This window comes from Arachis ipaensis, chromosome B4, assembly GCF_059453495.1.
Source record: "Arachis ipaensis isolate K30076 ecotype BB chromosome B4, ASM5945349v1, whole genome shotgun sequence".
In the NCBI taxonomy this organism is placed as follows: Eukaryota; Viridiplantae; Streptophyta; class Magnoliopsida; order Fabales; family Fabaceae; genus Arachis; species Arachis ipaensis.
Window position 1 is genome coordinate 142,785,064 of NC_142439.1, and position 15,147 is coordinate 142,800,210.

At 35.3% G+C, this 15,147-nt stretch overlaps 1 protein-coding gene across 1 annotated transcript; it reads left to right on the forward strand.

Annotated features, from left to right (window-relative positions):
• The first annotated feature begins 10,825 nt into the window (after positions 1-10,825).
• On the forward strand, positions 10,826-11,502 carry LOC148569494 (uncharacterized). The gene is made up of 2 exons (XM_088483404.1): positions 10,826-10,849; positions 10,932-11,502. The coding sequence occupies exons 1-2, from the start codon at positions 10,826-10,828 to the stop codon at positions 11,391-11,393; spliced, it is 486 nt and encodes a 161-aa protein (XP_088339530.1). The 3' UTR covers positions 11,394-11,502.
• The last annotated feature ends 3,645 nt before the right edge of the window (positions 11,503-15,147 follow it).

Below are 15,147 nucleotides of genomic sequence, written 5' to 3' on the forward strand. Positions count from 1 at the left end.
CGATCCCCAGCTGTAGTCACTCATATCCTCAAGCCTAGCCACGTAAGGTAGCCACCTAATGTGAATATGGTTGCCGGACTTGTCGCCAAATAGTTGAGTGCCTAACAACATCATGATATAGGCCTGAGCATAGCGCCTGACTGTCTCCTCGTCGGCTCCCTCAGGGCACTCTCCAAACATCTCTTGGAACCAGCTGTAGTTCACTGCAAACTTCTGGATTTGGTTTGCAGGAGGTAACACACCAAGCAACTCCTGGAACCACACCCAAGCTGGACGACCACCCTGGATGTATGTCTGGAAATCTGTCAAGCAACCACTGACATAACGTCCATCGATCGGCAACCCTAACTGGTACGCCATGTCCTGCAGTGTGATCGTGCACTCCCCGAATAGCATGTGAAATGTGTGCATCTCCGAACGCCACCGCTCGACGAAAGCACTGACAAGGGGCTCATCCAATCTGAACCATCTATCGTTCAGTCTCGCAAGATGGTATAATCCCGCCATCTGCATGTATGGAACGTACCTCTCGTCGAGTCGCATGCCCTGCTGCCGTCACATGCTCGAGATGCATCGCTGGAGCTGCACATATGATGGACCAGATAATTAAAACCACTTACAAAACCACTAACAACAAACCACTAACAAAAACCACTAACAGAAACAACTAACATAAACCACTAACATATACCACTTGCAAAACTACTAACTAACATAAACCACTAACAAAACCACTAACAAAACCATTAACAAAACCACTAAAATAAACCACTTGCAAAACCACTAACATAACCCACTTGCAAAACTACTAACAAAACCACTAACATAAACCACCAACAAAACCACTAACAAAACCACATACATTGTCACTAACAAAACATAAAAAATCAGTCACATAAAATGTTACCAACGTCACTTACCACCAAAACTACTAACATAACGTATATAAACAAACGAATAAGTTACTTAATCCTACTTTTAAAAAAAAATTTACGTACTAACCTCATCGTTGATGACCCCGGCTATATGAGCAACACCATCCAAACGATATAGTCTGTCCGGATCGTCCCCCATGGGCTGAATATCCTACTCGAGCCTTTGTTGGAGCGAATTTGGGTCGTTTTCTCTGGGATTTGGTGGGGTATGAAAATGAAAAAGTGGTTCAAATGAGGTTGGTTCGAACTCCTTTTATAGCCGAATCAAGTGTAATTCGAAACACCCCAATTCAAATTACTACTAGAGCCAAAAAATGAGTAATTCGAATCAGCCAAATTCGAATTACTTAGGGTTTCGTGCTTGGGTGTAATTCGAATCACCCTGATTCGAATTACTGTGTGTGTAATTCAAATCAGGTTTATTCGAATTAGTGGGTGTGTGCGTGTGTGTAGTTTGAATCAGAGTGATTCGAATTACATGTAGATGGAGTTCGAAACAACCTAATTCGAACTATATAAAAATGCCCATTGGTTAATTCATAAACCAGTTTTTGATTTGGCTGATTTGCGTAAATTTCTCCTCCCATTGGCTTAATTAAGTGATTTGCCCTTATTTTTTATCTACATATTTAACTTTTAAGAATAATTTTTTAACTTTTTATTTATAAATAGATTATTTTTTACTTTAATATATAAATTTTTTATGGCATAATTCACTTTAACAAAAATAAATTAATTTATGAAAATTTAAATTTATATATATTATTTATAAAATTATGATTCAATTATATAAAATTCAATAGTTTCTTTCAAAAACATACTTAAATATATTATCTATTATATATAATCATTAGGATAAACAAGTAAATATAAATTAAATATATAATTTAACTTTAATTTAAAATAAAAACTAAATAAATTATCAAAAAAATTTCAACCAATTTTATTTTTAATTTTTTTTATAAGTTTATTCAAAAGTAAAATTTTTTCTATAACCACTAACATCACCGATAAAAAAATTATAAGTCTTATAAAATAAAAAATATATAAGATAAATAACACATATATATATTTTGTATTTTTAATCGTAAAATATGGACAAATTTAAAAAAAAAAATCTTATGGATCAACATGCAATTTTCTGATATTTTTATTTTTTTTTAAAAATTTTTCAGATTTATCAATATTTAAGTTATCTATACATCACTTCTCAAAATATTATGATTTCACAAGTTATAATATATGATATTAGTTATTGTTATATATATAAAAAATGTGACTTATTTACATATTGTTTGAATTAGAAGAATTTGTAAAAAAATAAAATGCTGGAGAAGAAAATGGATGAAAAAAATTAAATTTTCATTATTTGGATCAACAAAGAAATTAAATGGAAAATAAAAAAGGTGTATGTGGAACTCATGTAAATTTTTTCTCTTCAAAGTTACGAAAAACTGACGGAAAAATGCAAACATGGATAAAAGTACAGAGTTACCCTTTAAATTATAATTTATATATAATATATAAAAATATTAATGTAATTTTACTCCATTATAATTTTCTCGCTTCTTACTTTTTTCTTTCATCCAAGTAAAAGAAAAATTTTCTTCTATTTTCTTTCCATTCATTTTTTCTTCATCTAAATAACATAAAAAATATTTTTTTCTTTCCTCTCATTTCTTTCTTTACATTTTCTTTCCTCTTATTTTTCATCTTGTATCCTAACAATAGCTTTGTGTTTATCCATTTATCTCCTATTAATATTGTTATAACAAGAATACATGTGACTTTATAAAAATGGATATATATATCCTAAATTTTGATTATATTAGAATTTACTAAGTGGCTGAAATAGCTCCACGTTACGAGCCAACGAATGCTATCAATAGGGATGATCACAAAAACAGCGAAAACATGTATTTGCAGGAATTACTCGTGATTTAGGGCTAGATGGGGACATGTGAAATCCTCACGACCTGCCACGCGAAAATGGATGGGGACTAGAGGATGGCAAACGGGATGAAACCCGCGCCTGTCGGGCCTGCCCGCGTAATCTGCCAAAAAGGGAGCGGTGGACTAAAAATTTGAGACCGCCAAATTTAAAAATAGATTTTGGCGGGTTTCGGTGGGGCAAGGCGGGGCAGGCTTCCCTGTTGGGCCAAGCGTTTTTTTGTCAGAGCCTTTTTTTTTACAAATTTCAATAATATTATTGATCTATAAGAGGATAAAAATGATAATTGAAGATATTCTAAATTATATTTTAGATTATGTTTTATGTTTGATTGATTATAAATTTAAAGATGTTTAATTATATGTTTTGGAAAATATTTGTTTTGCTTTGGACAATGTTATTTTTATTTTTTGTTTTAAAAAATTTGATTTATAACTATGTTTATTATATATTTATAATTATAAAGACTTTAATATTTGTAAATTTAGAAATTATAATTTTTTTATATCTTTAGAAATTATAAATTTCTTGAAATTGTTGTGAAATTATATATATTGTTTAATATTTAATAGTTTATAAAAAAAAGAGATTTGGCGGGCTTGGTCTGTCAACCCGCCAGACTACTGTTAGGCGGGGGAGGAATTCAGTACCGTCTCACTAGGCAGGGCGGAGCGGTCCAATCCGCCAGATGGCACGCTTTTGGCGGGCAGGGCGGGTTTCTCCGTTTGCCATCCCTAATGGGAAGACGGACATAAGTACCTGCCCCATAAAACCTATTAAATACACGCGAAGATAAAATTAGTAATTTATCCAAATTTAAATATGTAAATAGTATAAATTGATACTTTTTAGTATAAAAGTAATAATAAAGGTTATTAATTAAGTTAATTACATAATTAAAAAATTATGAATAATTTTTTAAATAATTAAAAAATGAGATCATTATTTTCACAAATTACAAAGTTTATGAAAAAATTTTGGATAATAAATCAATTCTCAATAGATTATACATTAGTCTTGTAAAAAAAATAATTAATACATTAGATATTATTATTTATATACTAATATAATATATATTATCGATTATTAAGTTTATAATTAATTTTTAACCCAAATTTTGGTAACTAAAATTTAAATGATTGAAATTATTAAATGCTGAATATTTTATATCTAATTAATTTTATTTTTGTTATTGAAATTAAAAAAGGATGAGTTGTTAATCAATTCTAAATTTAAATTTAGATTTGAGTAAGAAAAAAAATATTTTAAATTTTATCTCACTAACTATAATTAATTTTAAGATAAAAAATTATTTTGTACATCATATATATTATAGGATAGTATGGTCATTTGCTATTTTTTAACGGTAAATATTGTCAAATAAAATGATATAGAAAATTAGAAGGAAATGTATTTACCAGTTCAAGAAATATTAATTTATTTTTCAATAGAATAAATTATATATTGAATAACAAAAGTTGTTAATTGGTTTCTCTTCACACTTATTAATACTTAACGATGGTGTTTCGGTACATCATCTTACAAAAAAATATTAATCGATCTAATAACTTTTATAATGATATAAGTTTATATATTTAAAAATTTAGAAATCATTTCATAAAATGTGAAGTTTCAACAACTAATAATGTTGATCATATTGTCTTGACTTCAAAAATGAATACGATACCAACAAATAAAATTGTCCCAGGTAAATTTCAACAAAGACAAAAGTCTATAAGTATTTTTATTAATGAGAAATTAATCTATTTTAAAGACAAATACAATTTTTTTTCTATGGATTTCCTAACTTTGCATGTCGAGAACTAATCCACCACATATTGATACTCTATTTATTAAGGGTCTGCTGTTAACTAATGGATTGTTATAGACACAAAGCGAGATTCGAACTTCAAATATTTGTTTAAACAGACAAATAAGATGACTATTCAACCAATCCAAATTAATTGAAACAAATACTAATTATTTTTAATATTTTTAAATTATAAAATATTTATAATAATAATTACTATATTTAATTTTCATTTAATTTTTTAATAAAATATTTTTATATAATTTTATGTATCATCCATGTAGGACACGAAAACATACACTAGTTTTTTAGTAATAACCAATAAGTTAAATTTGCCAAAGAGTTATAACTCATATGGCATAGTCTTTTCATATTCTTTTAAAAAGTCGTGAATTCGAATCTCCTTATTTTTAGTAAAAAATAAAAAATAAAAAAACCAATACGTTAAATTTAAAATAGGCACCTGAGATTTACACTAAAAAAATTTTAAGATTTTTTGGTGACTAAAATAAACTAAACAAAGAAAAATAAAACAAAGGATTTGCTTAAATAGAGGGACAATCCTTTTTAAGATTATTCTTAAACTCCTCCCAAGGTGAAGGAAGCTCCATATGAGAAAGTTGAAACTTCATCGCCATCTTTGCCATAGTATCTGCCACCGTGTTTGCATCTCTCATAATCAAACAAAAGTGAACACGTCAATTCAAATGCATGATATCTCTTATTTTGAGCACCAATGGATCAATAAACCCAAAACCATCATGGTGATTAGTTACAAGATTAAATGCTTCCACACAATCCGTCTCACAAATAATATCTCGTTGACCCACATCTCAAGCTAAGAGATATCCTCTCCAAATAGCAAACAATTCTCATTGAAAAATACTATTACTCTCAATCATTCCCAAATACCCCCTTTGCCAACTCCCATTACAATCTCTAATAACACAAGCAAAATCAACACTATCACCCGAATCAAGATAACTAGCATCACAATTAATCTTGAAAGTACCAATAGATAGGGGATTCCAAAAACCATTTAGAGTAGAGAGAATGGACATACGTTGTAATTCAAAAATATTTCTAAGCTCCTTTTCTGAAGTTAATGCCAAACAAATCACTTTTTCCGGAGGTTAAGTTTAATGAGGATTAAAGATGTCATTATTCCTTGCTCGCCATATCCACCAAAGTTCCGAAAAGAACTTGAATGGATGCTCTCTGCTATGATACAAGAACCAGTTCTTTAAATCCAAAGGATGACAAGAAATATCTAACCTATGCCATACAAGCTGAGCTTTTGGGCAATCTCGAATACAATGTAAAACCGATTCCTAGTTAGAAAGACATCTTGGGCACCTTTCCGATGACGACATCCCTCTTCTAAAGCAAAAACTTGCAGTAGGAAGAGCCTCCTGAAGACACAACCAAGCCAAAAATTTGTGCTTTTCCGGAACAAGATGACGCCAAAGCCAAAGCCAATTCTCCCGCTCCTCCCAATCAAAAAGCTTCTTACATAACCACAAGTAACCATTGCGTGAGTCATAGACTTTTGCAGCAGACCTAAACTAATACCAACCCACTTCTGGACCTGCTTGCACATCTGGATTGTAAGAGAGAATATTACCTTTCAGATTTTGAGATAAAGGAGAATAAAGAGTATCCAAATGCCATCTACCAACCGACCAAATATCCTGTATTCAGAGATTCGAATCAGAAATGTGAACATAATCCATCTCGTTAGATAACCATCATTCTCTCCTCCAGCTAGAAAATCAAAAATTCTGATTCAAATTCCCAATACACCAAGCAAACTCATCCTTCAACACTTCCCAAGCCTTGCAAAGACTCCTCCAAATAGGAGAGCCTTTGTTCTTAGAACAATTAAAACAGTTATATAGAGATGATCGGTATTTGGCATCCAACAATTGGACCCATAACTTATTTAGCTGCTGAAAAAAAGTCCAAATTAGCTTCCCAAGAAGAGCAATATTCACACCATAAGAATTTCTAATCCCCAAACCTCCATATTTTTTTGGAGTAACCAGTACCTTCCAACTAACAAGATTCAATCCTCTTCTATCAACTTGTCCTTTATAAAGAAAATTTCTCATCATAGACTCCAATTTACTAATGATTCCTTTAGGAAAAATAGAGACATGCATCTGGTACGTGGGAATAGCAGCTACAACAGAATTAACCAAGTAGAGTCTACCAGCCTGATTGAGTAAATTCCCATTTTTAGCTTGCTAGTCTACTTCGAATCTTATCCAGGACACCATTGACAGCTGAACGGGTCACCCTAGAATGGCTAAGGGTAACCCCAAGATATTTGCCCAAGTCTTGGACAAATCTGATAGAGGATACCCCAGTAAAAATATCTTTCCTTGTTGCAGAGACATTCTTGGAGCAAAGGGTTTTAGACTTCTCCACATTAATCTTCATCCCAGATGCTTTGCAAAAAGTCTCTAAAACTAATATCACATTTTGCACTTGTCTCTTTGTAGCTTTACATAATATAAGCAAGTCATCTGCAAACATTAAGTAGGATATCCTTGGTCCCCCTCTAGAAACAGCAACTAGCTCCCACAAGCCCAAATCAACCTGATGACTAATAAAGCATGTCAATCGCTTCATACACAACACAAAAAGATAGGGTGACATAGGGTCTCCTTGTCTAAGACCCCGGCTAGGAGTAAAGCCATTCAGACGATTTTCATTCCAAAGAATAGATAAGGAGGAAGCAGTGACACAATTATAATCAAATTAATTGTAGGAATAGGAAAACCAAAGCTCTTAAGGATATGAGCTAAAAACCTCCAGTCAACTCTGTCATAAGCTTTCTCTAGATCAATTTTAAACGCCAGTATACCTTTCTTTGATTTAGTCTTCTTCATAAAGTGGAGGACTTCTTGAGCAATAATGATGTTGTCAGGAGTTCCTCGTCCCAGAATAAATTCTCCTTGAAGCAGGCCAACAATCTCCGCAAGATGAGGACGGAGCCTATTAACAAGAACTTTCGTGATGATCTTGTAAACTAAATTATAGAGACTAATTGGCCTAAAAAATTTTAAGATTTTAATTATATTAATTTAATTTATGGGATTTGAAAAATTGCCCTAAGTTAATCTTGTACATGTTACTAACTTTACAGAAAACGAATGTGAGACTAATATAATGTATTTTTCTAATATCAAGAATTAAATTAGTATAATGGAGATTTTGAAAATCTTTTTAGAGCACAGCCAATTTCAAAAATTACTTTTGGTTTTACTCCAAAATTTATTTGATACTTTGTTTCTAGACCTATAATACTTTAAGAGATTTTTGCATAGGATTCCAATACAAATTGGTTGTGACTCTAGCATACGAGTATTTTTTAAAAGGTCAAGGGGCTAATCTGGCTCTGTTTTTATGGTATTATTTCTACTGCTAGCAATTATTTTCGCAGATGTTTGATAATCACATATCTTTATCCCTAAGTGCAACGAAACGTATGAAACCACAGAACATTGTCTTAAATCTTATAATAAAGTTAAGTATATTTAGAACAGCTTGAAGGCGGAAATGAAAAGTGGGGATGTATCTTTGGATTTTTGGAGTTATTTTTGTATTAATCTTCAGAAAAATGATCTTTACTGCAGGGCTTTAGTGGATTTAAAGAGATAGAAACAATGATATTTTTAATCAAAATGTCAGTTGGAACAAGGGTAAGGTTCTCATATTTATTATATATTATGGGCTGAATATGGTATTGTTAAGCGTACTAACCAGGTGACTAATCATACCTCTTTGATTGATTCTTGGTGCCCTCCTCCTATCAATGTAGTTAAGCTAAATTACGTTACTAGTCTTTTTGAGCAATACCATTTGGCTAGTGATTGACGGGTTATGTTGCAAGTATTCTGATAGGACTCATAAAATGGTGTGAACTTTATGCAATTTGAATGGCCTAAAAAGAGTAGGAATAAGGAGGCTTATTTGAAACAAATTATTTGGAGGCTTATCTTATTATAAACAAAGAATCTACTGTAATGCGAATGGATAATGTTCTTGTCTGCGAAATAGGTCGGCTCCTAGTGGCAGATGACTGTCAAACTATCACCTTGGAGGCTGAACGTCCGATCCTTGAATCCGAGCTTTTCTTTCCGATGTGGCGTGAGAGTATAAGCGGTGGAGAGGGGGAGTGTACCTACAAAGGCACTCCAATGCTTAAGTCAGTGTATTGTATTATTCGAACTCCTCAAAGAAAATACTTTACCTTGCTTTTATATGATGGGTTTCTCGTTAGTTATGTTCTGAGCATTAACGTCGGTTTTGAAATGATTGATAACGTAACTGACTGCTATCCGTTTGGACGTCGGTTATGATGGGAACGTTAACTGGCCGAGTTATAGCTCATAAAATCCGAGCTATAACGTGTGATACCGAGTTATAACTCGTATTGATAACTGCCATATCACAGCCCCCAAGCTTAGCCTGAGGAGAGTTTTTAATGAAGCAGGTTGAGCTTCTTGATGAGTTATAACTCGATTAGATGGGTTACTGACGGAACCCCCTGTTCAACGTACTTCATTAAAAAATTATTGTTTTAGGTGTGGGGAGGCGTGTCCACTTTTTACTGAGGAGAGAGAAACATTGATGATAGTATTAAAGACTTGTTGTGTTTCCAAAGTAGGTTGTGTCGTTTGATGTGACTAAGGTAGCAGTTTCTGCATTTGAAATGTTTGTTTATGGTGGGATTAATTGGATTTATTGGTTTCCAACTTGAAGTTATAGCCTGGTAACATTTGACGTTTTGGTTTTGCCTCTTTGGGAACAGAATGAGTAAGAGAGGTATGTAAGCTCTGTCTTCTTGCTTCTGATTTATTATTTCATTCTTCCCCCCTTCTTGTTTGCTTGCTGTTTTTCTTAATGGGATTTGAGAAGGAGAAAAAGGGGTGAGATTGACTGGTCTTACGACTGGGTTAGTGAGGATGTGAAGTCCCGAGTGTCCCTATTCTGTGATGAGGCTGCTGTTAAGGAGGTGAATGCAGCGAAGGTTGTAAGGGCTGGTTCTGGGTTGCAAGTTGAGTTACTGCCATGTAACAATGATGATAGGGTTTATCACCGGGGGCAGGGATTCGAATATTTCTACATGCATAGTTGTGTTCTAGAAGAACTGAGAGTGAATTTGCCATTTATGAAGTTTGAGTGTCAGGTGTTGAAACAGTTAAACTGTGCTGCATCTCAGTTTCATCCTAATGGCTGGGCGTTCTTACGTTCCTTCGAGATTCTGATGGAGTTTCTTGAGGAGATGCCATCAGTAGATTTGTTCTTTTCCCTATTTCAGGCAAAGGGGGTATGAAAAGGGGGTTGGATTAATTTCAACAGTACCCCTGGATTTGGTATATTCAAGTTACATAAATCCTCCTTTAAGGATTTTAAGAAAATGTATCTTAAGGTTAGGAATCTGGAAAAATACTTTCCCTTTTATGTTGATGAGGATTTGGCAGAGAGGTTTCCGTTGTGGTGGTGTTTGGAACCTCAAAATATACTCGGTCCCGAAGTTATATCTCCGAGAAATGTGTGCCTGATTGAGTTCTTGGTTGAGAATATTGATCGTAAAGATCTGATTTCAATGTATGAGTTACTCAAGTGGGAAGAAGATAAAGATGCTGTCTTAGAGTACTTGGGTGAGTTTGGAATTTTCTTTGTTTGTATATTATTTTCCTAGGAATTTCTGACAGATGTTGTGTTTGTTTTGTAGGAGGTAAATACCCTGGGGTTTCAGCTGCATCTCTGAGGTCTCGATTTAAAAGTAAGAATTTGGAAAAGGAAGTGTCTTCGTTAAATCGTGAAAAAGGGGCGGTGGTTGGAGAAGTTAGTCAGCCTCCTCAGGGGCGTAGAAAAGTGATTTTGAAGAAGAGGAAATCGGACGTGGTGGAGTTGTCGGAGGACTCTAGTGGAAAGGAGCAGGGGGTTTCCTTAGAAGAAATTCAAGCTTTTATGGTAAACCATAAAAAGCTTCATGAAGTGTTTGAGCAGAGCGAGGGTTTGTCAGTGTGAGGGAAAGAGTATCCCTATATGGCTGTGGTGGATGAGTATTGTCAGTCTTCAGCCGATGTATCTTTGGCCAACGAGGTTGGTGAAATGGCAATCAGGCAATATATGCAGGTAAGGTCCGATTTTATTTTTACTGTTATTTTATTTTTGTAGTAGGATGTTTTATGTAATGTGTAGGTATTATGGTTTGTAGGTTGTTGGCTTGCGGCTAGCCAGTTTGGGACGTAGCCAGGAGTTGAAACATAAGAAAGTAATAGTTCAAAAAGAGGATTATTTACTGTTAAAAGAAGAATTGAGTAAAAGAAAAGGTGTTGTGGCCGAATTGCAGACTAAGTTGGCTGATACTGAGAAGCAGTTGAAAGAGACAAAGGATAATTATGCTAAGGATGTTGAGGATTTGAAGAAAAAGGAAGCCGATTTGGTGAGCATGAAATCTCGGTTGATTGAGGTTACTGCTCAGCTTAAAGAAATGGAGAAGAAGAAAGGAGATAAAATTTTGGACTCATTTGTTGAGGGGTTTGAAAGAGCATCTTTACAGGCGAAGTTCCTTGCACCAGAAGTTGATCTGTCTGAGATGGATCCTGGAAAGATCGTCCGGGATGGAAAGATGGTCGAGGATGATGGTGTTGCCAAAGATGAGGCTGAGAATGTTTAGTATGCTTTTATGCCGTTTTGTAGTGGTCTGTTTGGTAGAACTTTTTATGTTTTGAATATTTTGTTGCTGCCGATGTAATGGATGATACATTGTGATAGTTGCTTTTGTAAGTTTGTAGTTTGCTGATATAGTTGTTTGACTTTTGTTTATATAGTGTGTTTGAAATTGCTTTTGAGGTGTTTGAAAAAGCTTTTGCTTAAGTGATTAGAATTTCTGTTCAAAATATTCCTTTTTTGTTTGAATGATATGATTGCCGACCATGGGCAGATTGTAATTAGATGGAAATGTTCGTCGTTTGAATGTATTTGAGATTGACAATAGATAAACTTGTATCTATGCTTTAATGGTAAAATCAATTATCAGAATGATTGAGGAATAGAGTTGGTATACACCTTATTGCTCATATACAGTAAATTGGTGAACCTTTGGATACAAAGGCACAGGTAGGCTAGCCTCGTTAACAACTCTCCAAGCAAAACCCTTTGGAAAAAATCTTGGTAGTAAAAAAAAGAGTACAAGCCTGCCCCTGACTTTTAACTATAAAACTTCTTTAGGGAGGAAATATTCCAGGTATTAGGTAGGGTCGTCCCACTTTGCTGCGAGTTTTCCATGGGAAGATGGTCTCCGTGCAGTTTCTGTCTTTCGAAGAACTAAATCGCCTTCTTGAAATGATCGGCCTCTTACTGATTTGTTATGTCACCGAGCTATTGTTTGGTGTGCCGCGTGTCCCTTATTTCTTCGATGATATCTAACTCGGCTCGCTGAGTTTCATCTTGGTGACCGAGTTGAGTTCTGATGAAAGTTTGGGAGATCTCTAAAGGTATCATAGCCTCAGAAACATATACAAGTCGGAATGGCGTCTCCTTTGTTGAGGATTGTGGGGTGGTATTATATCCCCAAAGGATTTTAGGTATTAGCTCGGCCCAGAATCTTTTAGCATCATCTAACTTCTTCTTGAGTGCATACAATATGACCTTATTTGCAGCCTCTGCCAATCCGTTTGTTTGAGGGTGTTCAATGGAGGCGAAATGTTGTCTGACTTTAAGGTTCTGCAAAAAAGATTTGAAACTTCTGATCGGCAAACTAGCAACCATTGCCAGTTATGATATGCCGAGAAATTCTAAAACGGCAAATAATATTTTTCCAAATGAAAGAGATAATTTGCTGGGATGTAATCCTAGCTAAAGGTTGGGCCTCGACCCACTTTGAAAAATAGTCAATTGCAACTATGAGAAATTTTACCTGGCTCGGTGCCATTGGGAACGGACAGAGTATATCCAACCCCCATTGGTTAAAGGGCCAACTAACGTCGAAATGGTGTAGTTGCTCGGCAGGAATGTGTATGAGTGGTGCGTGTTTCTGGCAATTGTCACATGTCCGAACTTTGTATTGGCTATCTTGTTTTAAGGTAGGCCAATAGAAACCGGCGCGGAGGATTTTTGAGGCTAGACTCCGAGCTCTAGTGTGTGTTCCGCAAATTACCTCATGTGCTTCTGACAATGCTATATCAGCTTCATCTTTGGTAAGGCATTTTAGTAATGGGCGAGTAAATCCTCGCCTATACAAAGTTCCGTTGAGTAATGTGAAAAAGATGCTTGTCTTTGGAACCTTTTTGTATCCTCGACCATATCTGGTACATGACCTGTTTATAAATATTGTATAAAGTCGTTCTGCCAATCCTTTTTCTGTGTGACACTTAACACATCCGTTATTTCTAACACTTGGAGAAGTTATGGTGGATTGATGTAAAACAGATAAATCGGATTGTGTGCTGCCGAGTTTAGATAAGAGGTCGGCCCGATGGTTCTGTTCTCGTGGTATATGGTGTATTTCGAATTTTGTAAATTTTGAAATTAAATCTTTGACTAACAATAAGTATTTAGAAAGCAGAGGATCTCTTACCTAGAAAAGGTCATTTACCTGCTGTACTACCAATAGAGAGTCGCAATAAACCTTTATGGCCGATATATGGAGGTCTAAACAAAGTCGGAGTTCAGCGATGAGGGCTTCATATTCGGATTGATTGTTGCTGGCTTTAAAAGATAGGTGTAATGAGTGTTCCAGAATGAAACCATCGTCGCCCTCCAAACGGATTCCAGCGCCACAGCCCTCATTGTTATATAAAACGTCTACATATAAGGTCCATTGTATTGTATGGTCTTTTTCTGAAGGGATTGTCAGTTCTTCTATAAAGTTGGCCAGGAATTATGACTTGATCGGTCCTCTTGCTTGGTATCTGATGTCAAACTCAGACAATTTGATTGACCACTTAACAAGTCTGCCTGCAATTTCTGGTTTGTGTAGCTCCTGGCGCAATGGGTGGTTTGTCCTGACGTAGATGACATGGCTCTGGAAATAAGGTCGGAGCCTCCTTGCTGAAAATATTGATGCTAATGCAAGCTTCTCAATCCTCGGTTAATTGAGCTCGGCGTGTTGGAGGATTTTACTGACGAAGTATATTGGATGTTGGACTTTGTTCCTTTTTGTAACAAGAGCAGAGCTTATTGCCCAGTCAGTAACTGATAAGTATAAGAATAAATCTTCCCCTTGTAAGGGTTTTTGTAAGATCAGCGGTTGTGAGAGAGTTGTTTTCAGTCCATCGAAAGCTCTCTCACAATCGTTATTCCACTGAAAATTGTTTTTCTTTTTAATTGTTTGGAAGAAGGGAATAGATTTTGAAGCTAAACAGGGGACAAATCTGGATAGTGCAGCAAGTCTTCCTGTGAGGCGTTGGACTTCTTTTATTGTCTTTGGGCTTGCCATATCCAGCACTGCTCGGCATTTGTTAGGATTTGCCTCAATACCCCTGCTGGTTAGTAAGAAACCTAAAAACTTACCACCTTGAACAGCAAAGGCGCATTTCTCCGGGTTTAGGCGTATGTTGTAGTGGCGTATTTGGCCGAAGATCTTTGTTAAGTCGTCGATATGGTTTTTGCCGACCTTTGTCTTTGCAACCATATCGTCAACATAAATTTCTATATTTTTGCCGATCTGCTTGGTGAAGACTTTGTCCATGAAACGCTGGTAAGTTGCCCCTGTATCCATTAGTCCAAATGGCATAACTTTATAACAATAGTTACCGAACTCAGTGATAAATGCCGTTTTACTTTGATCAAAAGGGTGCATAAATATTTGATTATAACCCGAATAGGCATCCATAAAACTTAAGGTAGCATAACCAGAAGCGTTATCTACCAATGAGTCTATGGATGGTAAAGGATAAGACTCTTTCGGGCATGCTCTGTTTAAGTCAGTAAAGTCGATGCACATGCGCCACTTACCGTTTTGTTTTCTTACCATTACAACATTGGCCGGCCAGGTGGTGAATCTGATTTCTTTAATGAATGCTACATTAATCAGCTTTTGAGTCTCTTCCAATGATGCCTTTTTCTTTTCATCTCTGAGGTTTCTTTTTTTCTGCTGCACTGGTCGTGCGGAAAGGTTTATGGCCAGTTTATGGCTGATGATTTGTGAGACGATGCCGGGCATGTTAGAAGGCGTCCATGCAAATAGGTCGGCTTGGTCTTACAGGAAAGCTTGTATGGCATTTAGCTCTACTGTGCTTATTGATGTACCTACATAGGTAAATTTGTTAGGATCATTATTGAAATATACTTTCTGTAAGTCACCTGATGGCGTAGGCCGTTCAAGAAAGTCGGCTCTCGGATCTAGGTCGGCTAATGCAGAGCTATGAACGGTGAGGTGGACATTGTTGACTTGTTGTTGTTTTGAACGACTTGGGAGCTTCATGCTG